Here is a 16,503-nt window from a genome sequence, read left to right as displayed (position 1 = left end):
TGTCAATTTTGTTTTTTGGCCTTTGCATTGTCTTTAACAACAGTTTAATACTACAGAGTATTGCATTCAGGATTTGAGCACAATAATATGAAATACCGGCCAAGTCTACCATTAATAACTGTAATTTTACTGTATATAATATATAGTATATTTTTTAATTGAAGCATTTGTTGTTATATCGGACACGGAAATACATAATTTGTTTGTCTGTCTGTCTGTTACCTACCATTTTTTATAAGCTGTGATAACTACAAAGCTGAATTATCCGCAAATTTTTATCCGCAAAGTTACGTTCCCGCTATAACTACAAAAGCAACGTATCACTATATGAATCTCAATTCCATCATTAACCCATAAAGCTGAACGTGGCCTTTCAGTCTTTTCAAGATTGTCGGCTCTGTTTACCCCGTAAGGGATAAAGATGTAATCATGTGTATTATATTTACAGCTAGTGCTCCCAGTACATCAGCCAATGCCGCCGCTGCCGCCAACGCCGTTGGTAATAAAAACATTACCTAATTAGTTGGCTGGATGAATGTAAAAAAAATGCCACGGATGTCGTAAACATTGACTAAGAGAAAGTCTAATAAACTTGGGATTCTTATTGTACCTACCTAAGCTAGTATCGTGTCAGTATTTGTATCCCAATTCCGCATCATTAAGCCATACAGCTGAACGTGGCCTTTCAATCTTTTCGAGACTGTTGATAAAGACGTGATTATATATTTGTAAGTATGTACATAATAATCACTTGAAATCTATTTGAGGATGGATAATTCTCTATAGTGTTTATACTACAGTCCATTTCTGTTTAAACTGCTTTTTAAGCTGAGCGTGGGCTTCCAATCTTTTTAAGTTTGTGTACACTGTCTACTTCGTAAGATAAGAAGACGTGTTTATATGCATGTATAAATATATGTATTATATAATACATTGCAGCGACTGGTCCAAACGCAGCAGCAAATGCCGCTGCCGCCGCTAATGCCGCAGGTAAGATACACATACCTACTTCTAATGTTAAGGCTATTTCGGATGATTCCCGGCACCAATACAAAAAAGAATAGGACCACTCCATCTCTTTCCCATGGATGTCGTAAAAGGCGACTAAGGGATAGGCTTAAAAACTTGGGATTCTTTTTAAGCGATGGTTTAGCAACCTTCACTATTTGAGTCTCAATTATATCATTAAGCTAAATAGCTGAACGTGGCCATTCAGTCTTTTCAAGACTGTTGGCTCTGTCTACCCCGCGAGGGATATAGACGTGCCCATATGTATGTATGTATAGATAGAACCAAGGACGTCATCAAGGAGTATATAAGCTCATTAATGAACAACAATAAAATATAATAATACATTGGGGTATCAAGATTCAATAAAAGGTTTTAAAATTACTGTGTTATATATAAATTAGCTTTCAATTTTTTTAAACTAGTTAATGTCTTACATCATACAATTCACTTGTACTATTTTTTATGAACTCGTATGAAACCCTTCACAATATTATTAAATTTACAGCAAATGGTCCAAACTCATCAGCAAATGCCGCTGCCGCCGCTAATGCCGCAGGTAAAATACTCATACCAACTAATTTTAAGCCCATCATTTATAGTCTAATAAAGTACAGTTAACAACATCATTATGAATGTGGATGAAGCGAAGGAAATATGCAGAGATCGTGGCAAGTGGAAAGAGGTAGTCTCTGCCTGCCTTTCCGGGAAAGAGGCGTGATTTTATGTATGTATGTATAACAACATCAAAAAGTAGGCAGAGATCAAAATTAGACAATTATTTAATCGGAAACTAATAACGATAGACCAATTAAAAGATAAGAGCCATACAGACATACATACATATTATAGTCACGTCTATATCTTTTACGAGGTAAACAGAGCCAACAGTCTTGAGAAAAGACTAAAAGGCCACGTTCAGCTCAATGATCAATCTATTTATCAAGAGCTGTTGAGGTTTCATTAACTTACAATCAATTTCCTGGATTAGGTTTTAATACGAAACGATTTCTAGCAGGGGAACCTAACCCTATCAGTGCATATCCAGCTGCTTGAATGTGCCAGTTTCCTCATGTTATTTTCCCTCACCGTAAGAACATCAACAACACTCACATATCTCTGAAAGGAATCGTTGGTACAGTACTGTGGTTGGATTTCAACCCGTGCCTATACGTGCATCACGATTTTAATCCGACACCTTAACGACTTGACCCGCTACGCACCAAAGAGCCTGTAGTCTGACAAAATATAACATAACGTACCTTTATTTTTGATATCCGAGCTTAATTTAAGGTACGTTTCGTGAGCGTTTAATATCTGTATCATTAACATATACATATATAGTATATGAAACTTGAAACGTGAAAGTTTAAAATAATTTACAAATTAATATCTCAACTTGCAAGTAACATACATACATACATACATATGATCACGTCTATATCGCTAGCGGGGTAGACAGAGCCACCAGTCTTGAAAAGACTGATAGGCCAAGCTCAGCTGTTTGGCTTAGTGATAGAATTGAGATTCAAATAGTGACAGGTTGCTAGCCCATCGCCTAAAAGAGGAATCCCAAGTTTATAAGCCTATCCCTTAGTCGCCTTTTACGACATCCGTGGGAAAGAGATGGAGGGGTCCTATTCTTTTTTGTAATGGTGTTGAAATTTACGTAATGATTGCAGCAAGCACCAATGCCTCGCCGACATCTTCCAGCCCTGAGTCATCAACTGGTGAGATTCTGGTTACTTACACTTCTTTTCTTATATTTCTTACATATCATATTTTTTTACACTTTCATTTTAGATTCCGAGATTCTAATTTTAGTCAAAATACATATAAAAATACAGTAATTTTGTCTCTCTGTTTCGTCTAGCGTTCTAATTTATTTCCATGTTTTTTTAAATATTTGTTAAGAAAGTTACAAGAAAGTTTTAAACATTTACGTTATGCTTGCAGGAAGCAGCAACAGTGCTCCACCTACTCCTCCTGCGACATCTTGTAAGATTGTTTTTTGTCTCCGATTAATCTTCTTTAAGATTCTTTGATTACTCTTTTACAATATTTAATGCTTTTTAACACATTACATTGCTAACAAAGACAAGGACAACTTTGATGCTGCCCCAAAGGCAAAAATTGACATGCCCATTAATGCTCCAGAAGCAAGCACTTGGCTGTGTTGGCCCCGTTAGCAAGCGGTTAGATTGTTATAAAGGCCTTGTAGGCAAGCGTTAATCATTTCAAATGCTATAAGGCTTCAGAAAAGTTTATTATGGTAACAACAAGATGTTGACAGCAACGTCATGATTGCAGCAATCACCAGTCCTCCGCCGACATCATCCAGCTCTGAGTCATCAACTGGTGAGATTCTGGTTACTTTTTTTCTTAAACTGTTAGATTCCAAGGTTTTCATTTTAGTCAACGTATGTGTATTGCATTAGTTATTTTGTTAAGATATCAAAAGCTCGAGTGCTCTCGACAAGTGGATGGAGTGTTGTGACAAACCATGCAGAGTCATGTTTACCTATGTTTATAATGTTCTGCTCTCGCGTTTTCTAAAACGTTTGTAGTCACAAGAAGGTGTTGACATTTACGTAACGCTTGCAGGAAGCAACACCAGTGCTTCGACCACATCATCCAGCTCTGAGTCATCATCTGGTGAGATTCTGTTTACTTATTTTTTTTTACACTTACTTTTATGTTTCCTTAAATTTGTATACTTAGTCATAAAATGGTTATTATTATGGTTTTAACCAGCTCTGATAAGTACCTACGTCTAGTAAGATATTTTTTGTTTTGTCAATTTTGTTTTTTGGCCTTTGCATTGTCTTTAACAACAGTTTAATACTACAGAGTATTGCATTTAGGATTTGAGCACAATAATATGAAATACCGGCCAAGTCTACCATTAATAACTGTAATTTTACTGTATATAATATATAGTATATTTTTTAATTGAAGCATTTGTTGTTAGATCGGACACGGAAATACATAATTTGTTTGTCTGTCTGTCTGTTACCTACCATTTTTTATAAGCTGTGATAACTACAAAGCTGAATTATCCGCAAATTTTTATCCGCAAAGTTACGTTCCCGCTATAACTACAAAAGCAACGTATCACTATATGAATCTCAATTCCATCATTAACCCATAAAGCTGAACGTGGCCTTTCAGTCTTTTCAAGATTGTCGGCTCTGTTTACCCCGTAAGGGATAAAGATGTAATCATGTGTATTATATTTACAGCTAGTGCTCCCAGTACATCAGCCAATGCCGCCGCTGCCGCCAACGCCGTTGGTAATAAAAACATTACCTAATTAGTTGGCTGGATGAATGTAAAAAAAATGCCACGGATGTCGTAAACATTGACTAAGAGAAAGTCTAATAAACTTGGGATTCTTATTGTACCTACCTAAGCTAGTATCGTGTCAGTATTTGTATCCCAATTCCGCATCATTAAGCCATACAGCTGAACGTGGCCTTTCAATCTTTTCGAGACTGTTGATAAAGACGTGATTATATATTTGTAAGTATGTACATAATAATCACTTGAAATCTATTTGAGGATGGATAATTCTCTATAGTGTTTATACTACAGTCCATTTCTGTTTAAACTGCTTTTTAAGCTGAGCGTGGGCTTCCAATCTTTTTAAGTTTGTGTACACTGTCTACTTCGTAAGATAAGAAGACGTGTTTATATGCATGTATAAATATATGTATTATATAATACATTGCAGCGACTGGTCCAAACGCAGCAGCAAATGCCGCTGCCGCCGCTAATGCCGCAGGTAAGATACACATACCTACTTCTAATGTTAAGGCTATTTCGGATGATTCCCGGCACCAATACAAAAAAGAATAGGACCACTCCATCTCTTTCCCATGGATGTCGTAAAAGGCGACTAAGGGATAGGCTTAAAAACTTGGGATTCTTTTTAAGCGATGGTTTAGCAACCTTCACTATTTGAGTCTCAATTATATCATTAAGCTAAATAGCTGAACGTGGCCATTCAGTCTTTTCAAGACTGTTGGCTCTGTCTACCCCGCGAGGGATATAGACGTGCCCATATGTATGTATGTATAGATAGAACCAAGGACGTCATCAAGGAGTATATAAGCTCATTAATGAACAACAATAAAATATAATAATACATTGGGGTATCAAGATTCAATAAAAGGTTTTAAAATTACTGTGTTATATATAAATTAGCTTTCAATTTTTTTAAACTAGTTAATGTCTTACATCATACAATTCACTTGTACTATTTTTTATGAACTCGTATGAAACCCTTCACAATATTATTAAATTTACAGCAAATGGTCCAAACTCATCAGCAAATGCCGCTGCCGCCGCTAATGCCGCAGGTAAAATACTCATACCAACTAATTTTAAGCCCATCATTTATAGTCTAATAAAGTACAGTTAACAACATCATTATGAATGTGGATGAAGCGAAGGAAATATGCAGAGATCGTGGCAAGTGGAAAGAGGTAGTCTCTGCCTGCCTTTCCGGGAAAGAGGCGTGATTTTATGTATGTATGTATAACAACATCAAAAAGTAGGCAGAGATCAAAATTAGACAATTATTTAATCGGAAACTAATAACGATAGACCAATTAAAAGATAAGAGCCATACAGACATACATACATATTATAGTCACGTCTATATCTTTTACGAGGTAAACAGAGCCAACAGTCTTGAGAAAAGACTAAAAGGCCACGTTCAGCTCAATGATCAATCTATTTATCAAGAGCTGTTGATGTTTCATTAACTTACAATCAATTTCCTGGATTAGGTTTTAATACGAAACGATTTCTAGCAGGGGAACCTAACCCTATCAGTGCATATCCAGCTGCTTGAATGTGCCAGTTTCCTCATGTTATTTTCCCTCACCGTAAGAACATCAACAACACTCACATATCTCTGAAAGGAATCGTTGGTACAGTACTGTGGTTGGATTTCAACCCGTGCCTATACGTGCATCACGATTTTAATCCGACACCTTAACGACTTGACCCGCTACGCACCAAAGAGCCTGTAGTCTGACAAAATATAACATAACGTACCTTTATTTTTGATATCCGAGCTTAATTTAAGGTACGTTTCGTGAGCGTTTAATATCTGTATCATTAACATATACATATATAGTATATGAAACTTGAAACGTGAAAGTTTAAAATAATTTACAAATTAATATCTCAACTTGCAAGTAACATACATACATACATACATATGATCACGTCTATATCGCTAGCGGGGTAGACAGAGCCACCAGTCTTGAAAAGACTGATAGGCCAAGCTCAGCTGTTTGGCTTAGTGATAGAATTGAGATTCAAATAGTGACAGGTTGCTAGCCCATCGCCTAAAAGAGGAATCCCAAGTTTATAAGCCTATCCCTTAGTCGCCTTTTACGACATCCGTGGGAAAGAGATGGAGGGGTCCTATTCTTTTTTGTAATGGTTTTGAAATTTACGTAATGATTGCAGCAAGCACCAATGCCTCGCCGACATCTTCCAGCCCTGAGTCATCAACTGGTGAGATTCTGGTTACTTACACTTCTTTTCTTATATTTCTTACATATCATATTTTTTTACACTTTCATTTTAGATTCCGAGTTTCTAATTTTAGTCAAAATACATATAAAAATACAGTAATTTTGTCTCTCTGTTTCGTCTAGCGTTCTAATTTATTTCCATGTTTTTTTTAAATATTTGTTAAGAAAGTTACAAGAAAGTTTTAAACATTTACGTTATGCTTGCAGGAAGCAGCAACAGTGCTCCACCTACTCCTCCTGCGACATCTTGTAAGATTGGTTTTTGTCTCCGATTAATCTTCTTTAAGATTCTTTGATTATTCTTTTACAATTTTTAATGCTTTTTAACACATTACATTGCTAACAAAGGAAAGGACAACTTTGATGCTGCCCCAAAGGCAAAAATTGACATGCCCATTAATGCTCCAGAAGCAAGCACTTGGCTGTGTTGGCCCCGTTAGCAAGCGGTTAGATTGTTATAAAGGCCTTGTAGGCAAGCGTTAATCATTTCAAATGCTATAAGGCTTCAGAAAAGTTTATTATGGTAACAACAAGATGTTGACAGCAACGTCATGATTGCAGCAATCACCAGTCCTCCGCCGACATCATCCAGCTCTGAGTCATCAACTGGTGAGATTCTGGTTACTTTTTTTCTTAAACTTTTAGATTCCAAGGTTTTCATTTTAGTCAACGTATGTGTATTGCATTAGTTATTTTGTTAAGATATCAAAAGCTCGAGTGCTCTCGACAAGTGCATGGAGTGTTGTGACAAACCATGCAGAGTCATGTTTACCTATGTTTATAATGTTCTGCTCTCGCGTTTTCTAAAACGTTTGTAGTCACAAGAAGGTGTTGACATTTACGTAACGCTTGCAGGAAGCAACACCAGTGCTTCGACCACATCATCCAGCTCTGAGTCATCATCTGGTGAGATTCTGTTTACTTATTTTTTTTTTACACTTACTTTTATGTTTCCTTAAATTTGTATACTTAGTCATAAAATGGTTATTATTATGGTTTTAACCAGCTCTGATAAGTACCTACGTCTAGTAAGATATTTTTTGTTTTTCAATTTTGTTTTTTGGCCTTTGCATAATCTTTAACAACAGTTTAATACTACAGAGTATTGCATTCAGGATTTGAGCACAATAATATGAAATACCGGCCAAGTCTACCATTAATAACTGTAATTTTACTGTATATAATATATATTTTTTAATTGAAGCATTTGTTGTTAGATCGGACACGGAAATACATATGTAATTTGTTTGTCCGTCTGTCTGTTACCTACCATTTTTTATAAGCTATGATAACTACAAAGCTGAATTTTCCGCAAATTTTGTAGTTACGTTCCCGCTATAACTACAAAAGCAACGTATCACTATTTGAATCTCAATTCCATCATTAACCCATAAAGCTGAACGTGGCCTTTCAGTCTTTTCAAGATTGTCGGCTCTGTTTACCCCGTAAGGGATAAAGATGTAATCATGTGTATTATATTTACAGCTAGTGCTCCCAGTACATCAGCCAATGCCGCCGCTGCCGCCAACGCCGTTGGTAATAAAAACATTACCTAATTAGTTGGCTGGATGAATGTAAAAAAAATGCCACGGATATCGTAAACGGCGACTAAGAGAAAGTCTAATAAACTTGAGATTCTTTTTGTACCTGCGCTAGAATCGTGTCAGTATTTGTATCCCAATTCCGCGTCATTAAGCCATAGCCAGCTGAACGTGGCCTTTCAATCTTTTCGAGACTGTTGATTCTGTCTACCCTGCAAGGGATACAGACGTGATTATATATTTGTAAGTATGAACAAAATAATTACTTGAAATCTATTCGAGGATAGATAATTCTCTATGCTGTATTTACACTACAGTCTATTTCAATTTAAAATGCTCTTTAAGCTAAGCGTGGCCTTCCAATCTTTTTAAGTTTGTGTACACTGTCTACTTCGTAAGATAAGAAGACGTGTTTATATGCAAGTATAAATATATGTATTATATAATACATTGCAGCGACTGGTCCAAACGCAGCAGCAAATGCCACTGCCGCCGCTAATGCCGCAGGTAAGATACACATACCTACTTCTAATGTTAAGGCTATTTCGGATGATTCCCGGCACCAATACAAAAAAGAATAGGATCACTCCATCTCTTTCCCATGGATGTCGTAAAAGGCGACTAAGGGATAGGCTTACAAACTTGGGATTCTTTTTAAGCGATGGTGTAGCAACCTTCACTATTTGAGTCTCAATTATATCATTAAGCTAAATAGCTGAACGTGGCCATTCAGTCTTTTCAAGACTGTTGGCTCTGTCTACCCCGCGAGGGATATAGACGTGCCCATATGTATGTATGTATAGATAGAACCAAGGACGTCATCAAGGAGTATATAAGCTCATTAATGAACAACAATAAAATATAATAATACATTGGGGTATCAAGATTCAATAAAAGGTTTTAAAATTACTGTGTTATATATAAATTAGCTTTCAATTTTTTTAAACTAGTTAATGTCTTACATCATACAATTCACTTGTACTATTTTTTATGAACTCGTATGAAACCCTTCACAATATTATTAAATTTACAGCAAATGGTCCAAACTCATCAGCAAATGCCGCTGCCGCCGCTAATGCCGCAGGTAAAATACTCATACCAACTAATTTTAAGCCCATCATTTATAGACTAATAAAGTACAGTTAACAACATCATTATGAATGTGGATGAAGCGAAGGAAATATGCAGAGATCGTGGCAAGTGGAAAGAGGTAGTCTCTGCCTGCCTTTCCGGGAAAGAGGCGTGATTTTATGTATGTATGTATAACAACATCAAAAAGTAGGCAGAGATCAAAATTAGACAATTATTTAATCGGAAACTAATAACGATAGACCAATTAAAAGATAAGAGCCATACAGACATACATACATATTATAGTCACGTCTATATCTTTTACGAGGTAAACAGAGCCAACAGTCTTGAGAAAAGACTAAAAGGCCACGTTCAGCTCAATGATCAATCTATTTATCAAGAGCTGTTGATGTTTCATTAACTTACAATCAATTTCCTGGATTAGGTTTTAATACGAAACGATTTCTAGCAGGGGAACCTAACCCTATCAGTGCATATCCAGCTGCTTGAATGTGCCAGTTTCCTCATGTTATTTTCCCTCACCGTAAGAACATCAACAACACTCACATATCTCTGAAAGGAATCGTTGGTACAGTACTGTGGTTGGATTTCAACCCGTGCCTATATGTGCATCACGATTTTAATCCGACACCTTAACGACTTGACCCGCTACGCACCAAAGAGCCTGTAGTCTGACAAAATATAACATATCGTACCTTTATTTTTGATATCCGAGCTTAATTTAAGGTACATTTCGTGAGCGTTTAATATCTGTATTATTAACATATACATATATAGTATATGAAACTTGAAACGTGAAAGTTTAAAATAATTTACAAATTAATATCTCAACTTGCAAGTAACATACGTACATACATACATATGATCACGTCTATATCCCTAGCGGGGTAGACAGAGCCACCAGTCTTGTAAAGACTGATAGGCCAAGCTCAGCTGTTTGGCTTAGTGATAGAATTGAGATTCAAATTGTGACAGGTTGCTAGCCCATCGCCTAAAAGAGGAATCCCAAGTTTATAAGCCTATCCCTTAGTCGCCTTTTACGAAATCCGTGGGAAAGAGATGGAGGGGTCCTATTCTTTTTTGTAATGGTGCCGGGAACATTTAGCAGGTATGTTTAGGTCGAAGTGGATCTAATCTTAATTTTGAATTTATTTTTCATTCTTATTATAGCTAGCGGAGGAAAAGCTTCCGCGGCTGCCAACGCAGCAGCCGCAGCACAAGGTAATGATCCATGGATCTTCTTTTTAGTATTAATCTCGGTTACAACGTTAACGTGGCCATTCAGTCTTTTCAAGACTGTTGGCTCTGTCTACATACATATATACATATGGTCACGTCTATATCCCTTGCGGGGTAGACAATGCCAACAGTCCTGAAAAGACTGAATGGCCACGCTCAGCTATTTGGCTTAATGATAGAACAGAGATTCAAATATTGACAGGTTGCTAACCCATCGCCTAAAAAAGAATCCCAAGTTTGTAAGCCTATCCCTTAGTTGCCTTTTACGACATCCATGGGAAAGAGATGGAGTGGTCGTATTCTTCTTTGTATTGGTGCCGGGAACCACACGGCATTTGCATACCCTGCAAGGGATATAGACGTGACCATATGTATGTATGTTTGTATCTCGGTTACATCCTAACCTGTCTGGAGAGGAGCCCGGGATGAGCCTTTTGATCAGTATCCAGGATTAGGTAGCTCAAGATTTAATATAGGTACATTTTTGAGAATGGGAAATCACCCAAGAATATAATTTCAAAGACTATTCCTGAAAGTCTTTTCAACTCATATTTTCATGAATAAACTAGTAAAGGTATGAATCTAATTTCTTTGTTTATAAGGTTTGAATGGTCTAGAATCTACTTCGTAAAACTTGTAGATCAGTATAGTTTGAAATAAATAAAATATACTCGTACCTAATTCAAAAATGGTAATTTCACAAAAAAAAAAAATAGTTTCTCATGTTTCAGTTTGTCCAATAAGAAAACTTGTCATTTGTCGTACTACCTATGCTTTTCTTTTTGACTCTAGTGTCTTATTAAAAGTGGTACGTTGCAAATTAAATTAAATTTATAACTCTAAATTTTATTTCAGCCGGATAGAAAAGTGAGAAGTAAGTAAACAAACAACTTTGTTTAATACCTACATATTTGCCTTCCTATAAATTTTCAGTAGACATTTCGAATATAAACCAAAATATATTATATTTTGGTTTCACAATATTGGTTAACGTCGAATTAATAACTTAAAACTAAGTTAAGTGCTGCTTCCAAAGCGTCAGTGCAGTTGCCAAAGCGGTAAAAACTGCACTGCAGCATCTTCAATGACGTCTTCGAAATAATCTTACTAAGAATTTAGAAATAAAATGTGGACAAAAGAATATTTTTATCAAGCTCAAGCCAAAGGTTTTTTCAGCCAGACGGCCTCATGGAGTTTTTAAATAGATTTTTTGAATTCTCAGTCTAGTATTAGCATTTTTATAAGTTACATCGTTATTCCTGCGCAGAAGTCGAATTGTTATAAGTATGGCGCGAAAATCTAGAGCGCTTCAGCCTATCAGAGCTCGGCATTTAAAATCACGAACTAAACTGTCCGCCATTGTATTACTATTATGAGAGAGACACCAGGAGACATTTTGTTTTTGAATTTTAAGTTTTATATTCTTATAATAAGGTTGTTATCCTAAAATTGGTTGTATTGTATTTAATATGTATTTTTCTGTTTCTTTTTTTGCAATTTTAGATGCAGCCAGTTACAGAAAACCCGTCTCTCAATCGAAACTTCGCAACGAATATGGACATTGGACACCGATATATGATAAACAAATTTCGTTTGGCCTTGATGTATTATTATTATTATTTCAAAATTTTTGTTTTATTCAAATAAACGAGCATCACAAAAAGTAGTTACTGTGGTTTTATTTTTTCATTTATAATTAGACATGTATACCTACTTGATTATAAAATTGAGATTTATATAGTGACAGACTTCTAGCCCATGACCTAACAGAAGAACCCTAGTTATAGTGTCAGGAAAAGCGCATGTATAGAGATAGAACTCTTTTTCAAGAAACCAGGACATAAACTGAAAATTTTGGAAGCTATAATAAGTATAACAAATAAATCTGGGGGCACGGCGCTAAAGAAACACTGTTGTACCATCCTTTACTGGAAACATTTCGCCATATTTTCAGGCCCCTTTTTGAGAACCTCTGGATTAAACCAGAACACAGGAATTCATTCGTTATCCCGTAAGCTATGATCTAAGTTATGATATATACACATACATAAAATACAAAATTTCAAGTTCCAAAGTTAAGCGAAAGCAGCATTTATGAAACTCATTCACGATAATCAAAAAAGAACTAGTACCTCCCATAAACTCGCGAGAGCTGAAACTTGGAACAAAATTAGGGTTTAATGGCCACATAAAGGGATAACTATTATAATGGAAGACTCAGAGTAACTGGTGACGTTGATTTTAAAACACAAGACCACAACCAAACTGTAAGAGAGATTGTCTTTACAAAAAATATTCAACATGGTGGACCGCTTTATTTGATGTCGAAAATCGAAGGTCTGAAGTGTCTGATGAAGAACCCTCAGCTGGTCTCAGCTGTATTGTGGATATGATATATTGCCTTCTCCTTTTACTATTGGTTCATAAATAAATAGACAGCAAACTGCAAAAATCCAGCGTAGTTTCTACAAAAAATACCACCAAAAACATTCTGTAAACAACTAGCCCAGTTTCCAAATTCAAATTTCAAATTCAAATCTCTTTATATATTATACTAGAGGCCGCCCGCGACTTCGTCCGCATGGAAACCCTATCAATCCCGCGGGAACTCTGGGATAAAAAGTAGCCTATATGTTATTCTGGGTCTTCAGCTACCTACATACCAAATTTCATGGTAATCGGTTCAGTAGTTTTTGCGTGAAAGAGTAACAAACATCCATACAAACTTTCGCCTTTATAATAGTAGTAGGATTCCTAGATGGAGCTGCTTGTTTACCTTTAAAAAGTAATTAAATCTAGACGAAGTCGTGCCAAAGCTAAGCTTTCTTAGATAGATAGATATACTCTTTTTTGCACCATAAGAAAAAGAAAAACTGAAAAAAAAAACACTTAGACTTATCGCTAAAGCAATCTCTTTCAATCCACCTTAGGGTGGGAGGAAATTTAAATAGAAAGATGATTTGTTTATTATTATAGTTAATTTTGTGTGACTTGGCCGTTGACTTATAACCCACTAAAGTATAAAGAATGTTCAATGGCCAATTTCGACCTATTCTATGTACATAATATGTTATGGCATATTATCTCCGCTTATTTTCTTAGCTACTGACGAGCATGAGCGTGATTTCAATAAATTATTCTTTACATAAGTAAAAAATCTGCATACATACGTGGTAGCGTGTCAAGCCAAGTTCGAAGAATGAGCAGCATCATGTATAAACCGTCTTTCATAATTTTTTTTTTATCAACCCAACAAATATACTGATATCCAGGTAATCTAGACCCCAAGGAACCGTTACGATATAAACGATCTAAAATCTGAATTTTCCTATTGACTTACTGGCTGCTTTTAACAGTTATAATGAAGAAGAAAAACTATTTTTACGCTGATTAAGTTACACTATCAGGACAAAGGGAGGGCAGTTATAAGTAGACTTTCCCTATCAGTTACAGACGATGGTTTGCCCCAGCTGTTCTCACGTACAGTGAGCCACAGTGTAAGTTGTACAATCAACGATACTTCTACGATAAGAAAGTGATATTCCTTTCTATGTAGCCCACTATATAATAGGCGATTTATCTTCACCTTCTGCTCGGCGATGGACGGCACATCATTCTTGGCTAAATATAAATATTTTAAATTATAGGACTAAAAAAAGATAAATGCCGTTTGGTTCCTGGCACTTTAGAATAGAACCATTCCATATCTTGCCCATGTACTCGTATGTCGTAAAATTTATTATTATAGTGTCGTGTGGTTCCCGGCACCAATACAAAAAAGAATAGGGACACTCCATCTCTTTCCCATGGATGCCGTAAAAGGCAACTAAGGGATATACTTACAAACTTGGGTTTCTTTTTAAGGCGATGGGCTAGCAACCTGTCACTATTTGAATCTCAATTCTATCATTAAGCCAAATAGCTGAACGTAGCCATTCAGTCTTTTCAAGACTGTTGGCTCTGTCTACCCCGCAAGGGACATAGACGTGACCATATGTATGTATGTTTATTATTATAGGCGATGGGTTAGCAACCTGTCACTATTTGAAACTCAATTCCATCATTCGGTCATAGTTGGCTCTGTCTACCCCGCATGGGATAAAGTCGTGACTATGTGTATGTACTTAATGCAAGAGCATCGCCAACGCTGGCAAATTCATCAAAGTTATCATGAAATATAATCCACTTGACCAAAACCTAAGTCCAGTTCACCATGAACTAGATATATAGGTATACATTTTGTGATAATGAAATACTTTAGATTGTAAGGTTAAGTCACAGGAGGACAATACTACTGCGACTGTGGTGCTTTTTAATTAATATCCAAATGTTTACCACTCATAATAATATCAGACAAACAAGGCAAGTCTACGTCCGCGTATAACGAAAAATCCAATTAGTCCCGTTAGCGGGAATTTCAAGAAAGCTCTCTTAGTGCAACCATAGACCACATAATGAACCTACGTCTAAGGACTTGAAATTTGGCACGTAGCTTTGGGCTGTGCGTTGTCAGTCAGTCATTCACTCAATAACGGAAGAGTTATATATATATGTATCAAATAGACAAGCCCACCATACACTGTTTTTGTTGTAACTCAAAACGTCTTAGCAGCGTTTCCAAGGAAAGCTAGCCGACAGGCGTTATTTTTTTTCGACATATTGATCTAAAATCGTCATAATCAGTTTGAACAAAACTTTAACTTATAATATAATACACTTAAACCTTCCAATAAGTTAAGGAATGATTTCATGAAGATCCTGTTCATGAAAACCATCCTTAACCTGTTGTTGAAAACTTCGTGAATGCATTTTATTCAATGACGCAAATGTGTTGTCATTGTAAATCTAATATTATGATATAAAATATAATGACTTGTTAGTACTCGTATATATCAGGAACCTGTCGCTTCCATTATTCTTATTATCAGCCATCCAACTGAAAGTTGCCTTCAAGTCTTTTTAAAACTGTTGGTTCTGGCCACTCGTATTCAAGTCGTATTCAAGTCGTATTCAATATGTGTTTACAAAACAAAAATGAATTCATTTAAAACCTATTACATATACCTACAAAATGTTTACAAAACCCTTGTGTTACTGTGTGTCTGACATACAGCCAAACAACATGGCGTGAGAAGTTAAAATTTGTGATTTTTTTTAGTAAGTATGAAGAAGACCAATTAACAAAATTAGCAAGATTTTCCATTTAGTATGAGAAGAGCCGCGGCCGTAGCCTTGTATAACTATCACACAATGTATCAAAAGTTTGCGCACGATCACAAATAAATTTTCACGGAAGCGTGAAGCTAATAAAATGAAAATTATTTTTTTTTATTGGCATCGCCCAAAATAATGTATATAAAAAGTCAGGTGATAAAATGCAAAAGTGTCATTTGTCCTTAGACAAGAGTGATCTGAAATAGTTCACCATGCTGTCCTTCTTGGTATTTTTTGTCCTTATAACAACCCCTCACTGTGCTTTGGGTAAGGAAACAGATATTTTTTACATATATATACATAATTAACGCCTGGCCAAGATCCCTGCATACTTCTTTCGCTTCATACACATTCATAACTCTGTTCATGCAAGCTCGTTGGGTTCGGGTACTTTTGACCTGACCTTTTGTTAAGAAGTCTCCGATTTGATCAAGGTACGTTCGTCTAGTCCTTTCCACTCCAACAATCTCATTCACACTCCCTTTGTATATTTGCTTAGCCAAAGGAAACCACTTCTTTTAAAAAGCAGGAGAATTAGTATTAATCGTGCCTTTAGCACTTGTTTTGAAACTGTCCCTATTTGCCTATCAGTTGCGACTTCTCTCTGTAGAGAAGAGTCCACAATTTTTTTAAAAATAAACTTGTGCTCCATCATATTAATTGTAAAGTTATCTTAACCTGTTAAGTAATAGATACTGGCCAGTTAAAAAATAAAACATATTTAATGTCTGTGTAAAAGAAATTGAAAAAAAAATTTAGTATTCTATTATTGAAATAATTTTTCATAAGTAAGTAGGTACATTAATAATTTTCATCAATTAATAAAACGTGTTACATTAAACACACTTTCGTGATTT

General features: G+C 35.8%; 1 protein-coding gene across 1 annotated transcript in view; it reads left to right on the top strand.

Moving 5' to 3' along the window:
• The window catches only part of LOC106130836 (pneumococcal serine-rich repeat protein), a 32,161-nt gene extending 20,157 nt beyond the window's left edge, over window positions 1-12,004 (top strand). The window contains exons 36-55 of the mRNA XM_060947735.1: window positions 449-499; window positions 940-990; window positions 1,517-1,567; window positions 2,691-2,738; window positions 2,965-3,006; window positions 3,319-3,366; window positions 3,613-3,663; window positions 4,251-4,301; window positions 4,742-4,792; window positions 5,319-5,369; window positions 6,493-6,540; window positions 6,768-6,809; window positions 7,122-7,169; window positions 7,416-7,466; window positions 8,046-8,096; window positions 8,558-8,608; window positions 9,135-9,185; window positions 10,364-10,414; window positions 11,288-11,306; window positions 11,936-12,004. Coding sequence (XP_060803718.1) covers window positions 449-499; window positions 940-990; window positions 1,517-1,567; window positions 2,691-2,738; window positions 2,965-3,006; window positions 3,319-3,366; window positions 3,613-3,663; window positions 4,251-4,301; window positions 4,742-4,792; window positions 5,319-5,369; window positions 6,493-6,540; window positions 6,768-6,809; window positions 7,122-7,169; window positions 7,416-7,466; window positions 8,046-8,096; window positions 8,558-8,608; window positions 9,135-9,185; window positions 10,364-10,414; window positions 11,288-11,295 — 896 coding nt within the window. The 3' untranslated portion in view covers window positions 11,296-11,306; window positions 11,936-12,004. The remainder of the gene's footprint in view (window positions 1-448; window positions 500-939; window positions 991-1,516; window positions 1,568-2,690; window positions 2,739-2,964; window positions 3,007-3,318; window positions 3,367-3,612; window positions 3,664-4,250; window positions 4,302-4,741; window positions 4,793-5,318; window positions 5,370-6,492; window positions 6,541-6,767; window positions 6,810-7,121; window positions 7,170-7,415; window positions 7,467-8,045; window positions 8,097-8,557; window positions 8,609-9,134; window positions 9,186-10,363; window positions 10,415-11,287; window positions 11,307-11,935) is intronic.
• The last annotated feature ends 4,499 nt before the right edge of the window (window positions 12,005-16,503 follow it).

Source organism: Amyelois transitella, chromosome 14, assembly GCF_032362555.1.
Source record: "Amyelois transitella isolate CPQ chromosome 14, ilAmyTran1.1, whole genome shotgun sequence".
NCBI classification, from domain to species: domain Eukaryota; kingdom Metazoa; phylum Arthropoda; class Insecta; order Lepidoptera; family Pyralidae; genus Amyelois; species Amyelois transitella.
Note: the sequence above shows the minus strand (reverse complement) of the source record. Positions and strands in the feature narration are given on the sequence as shown.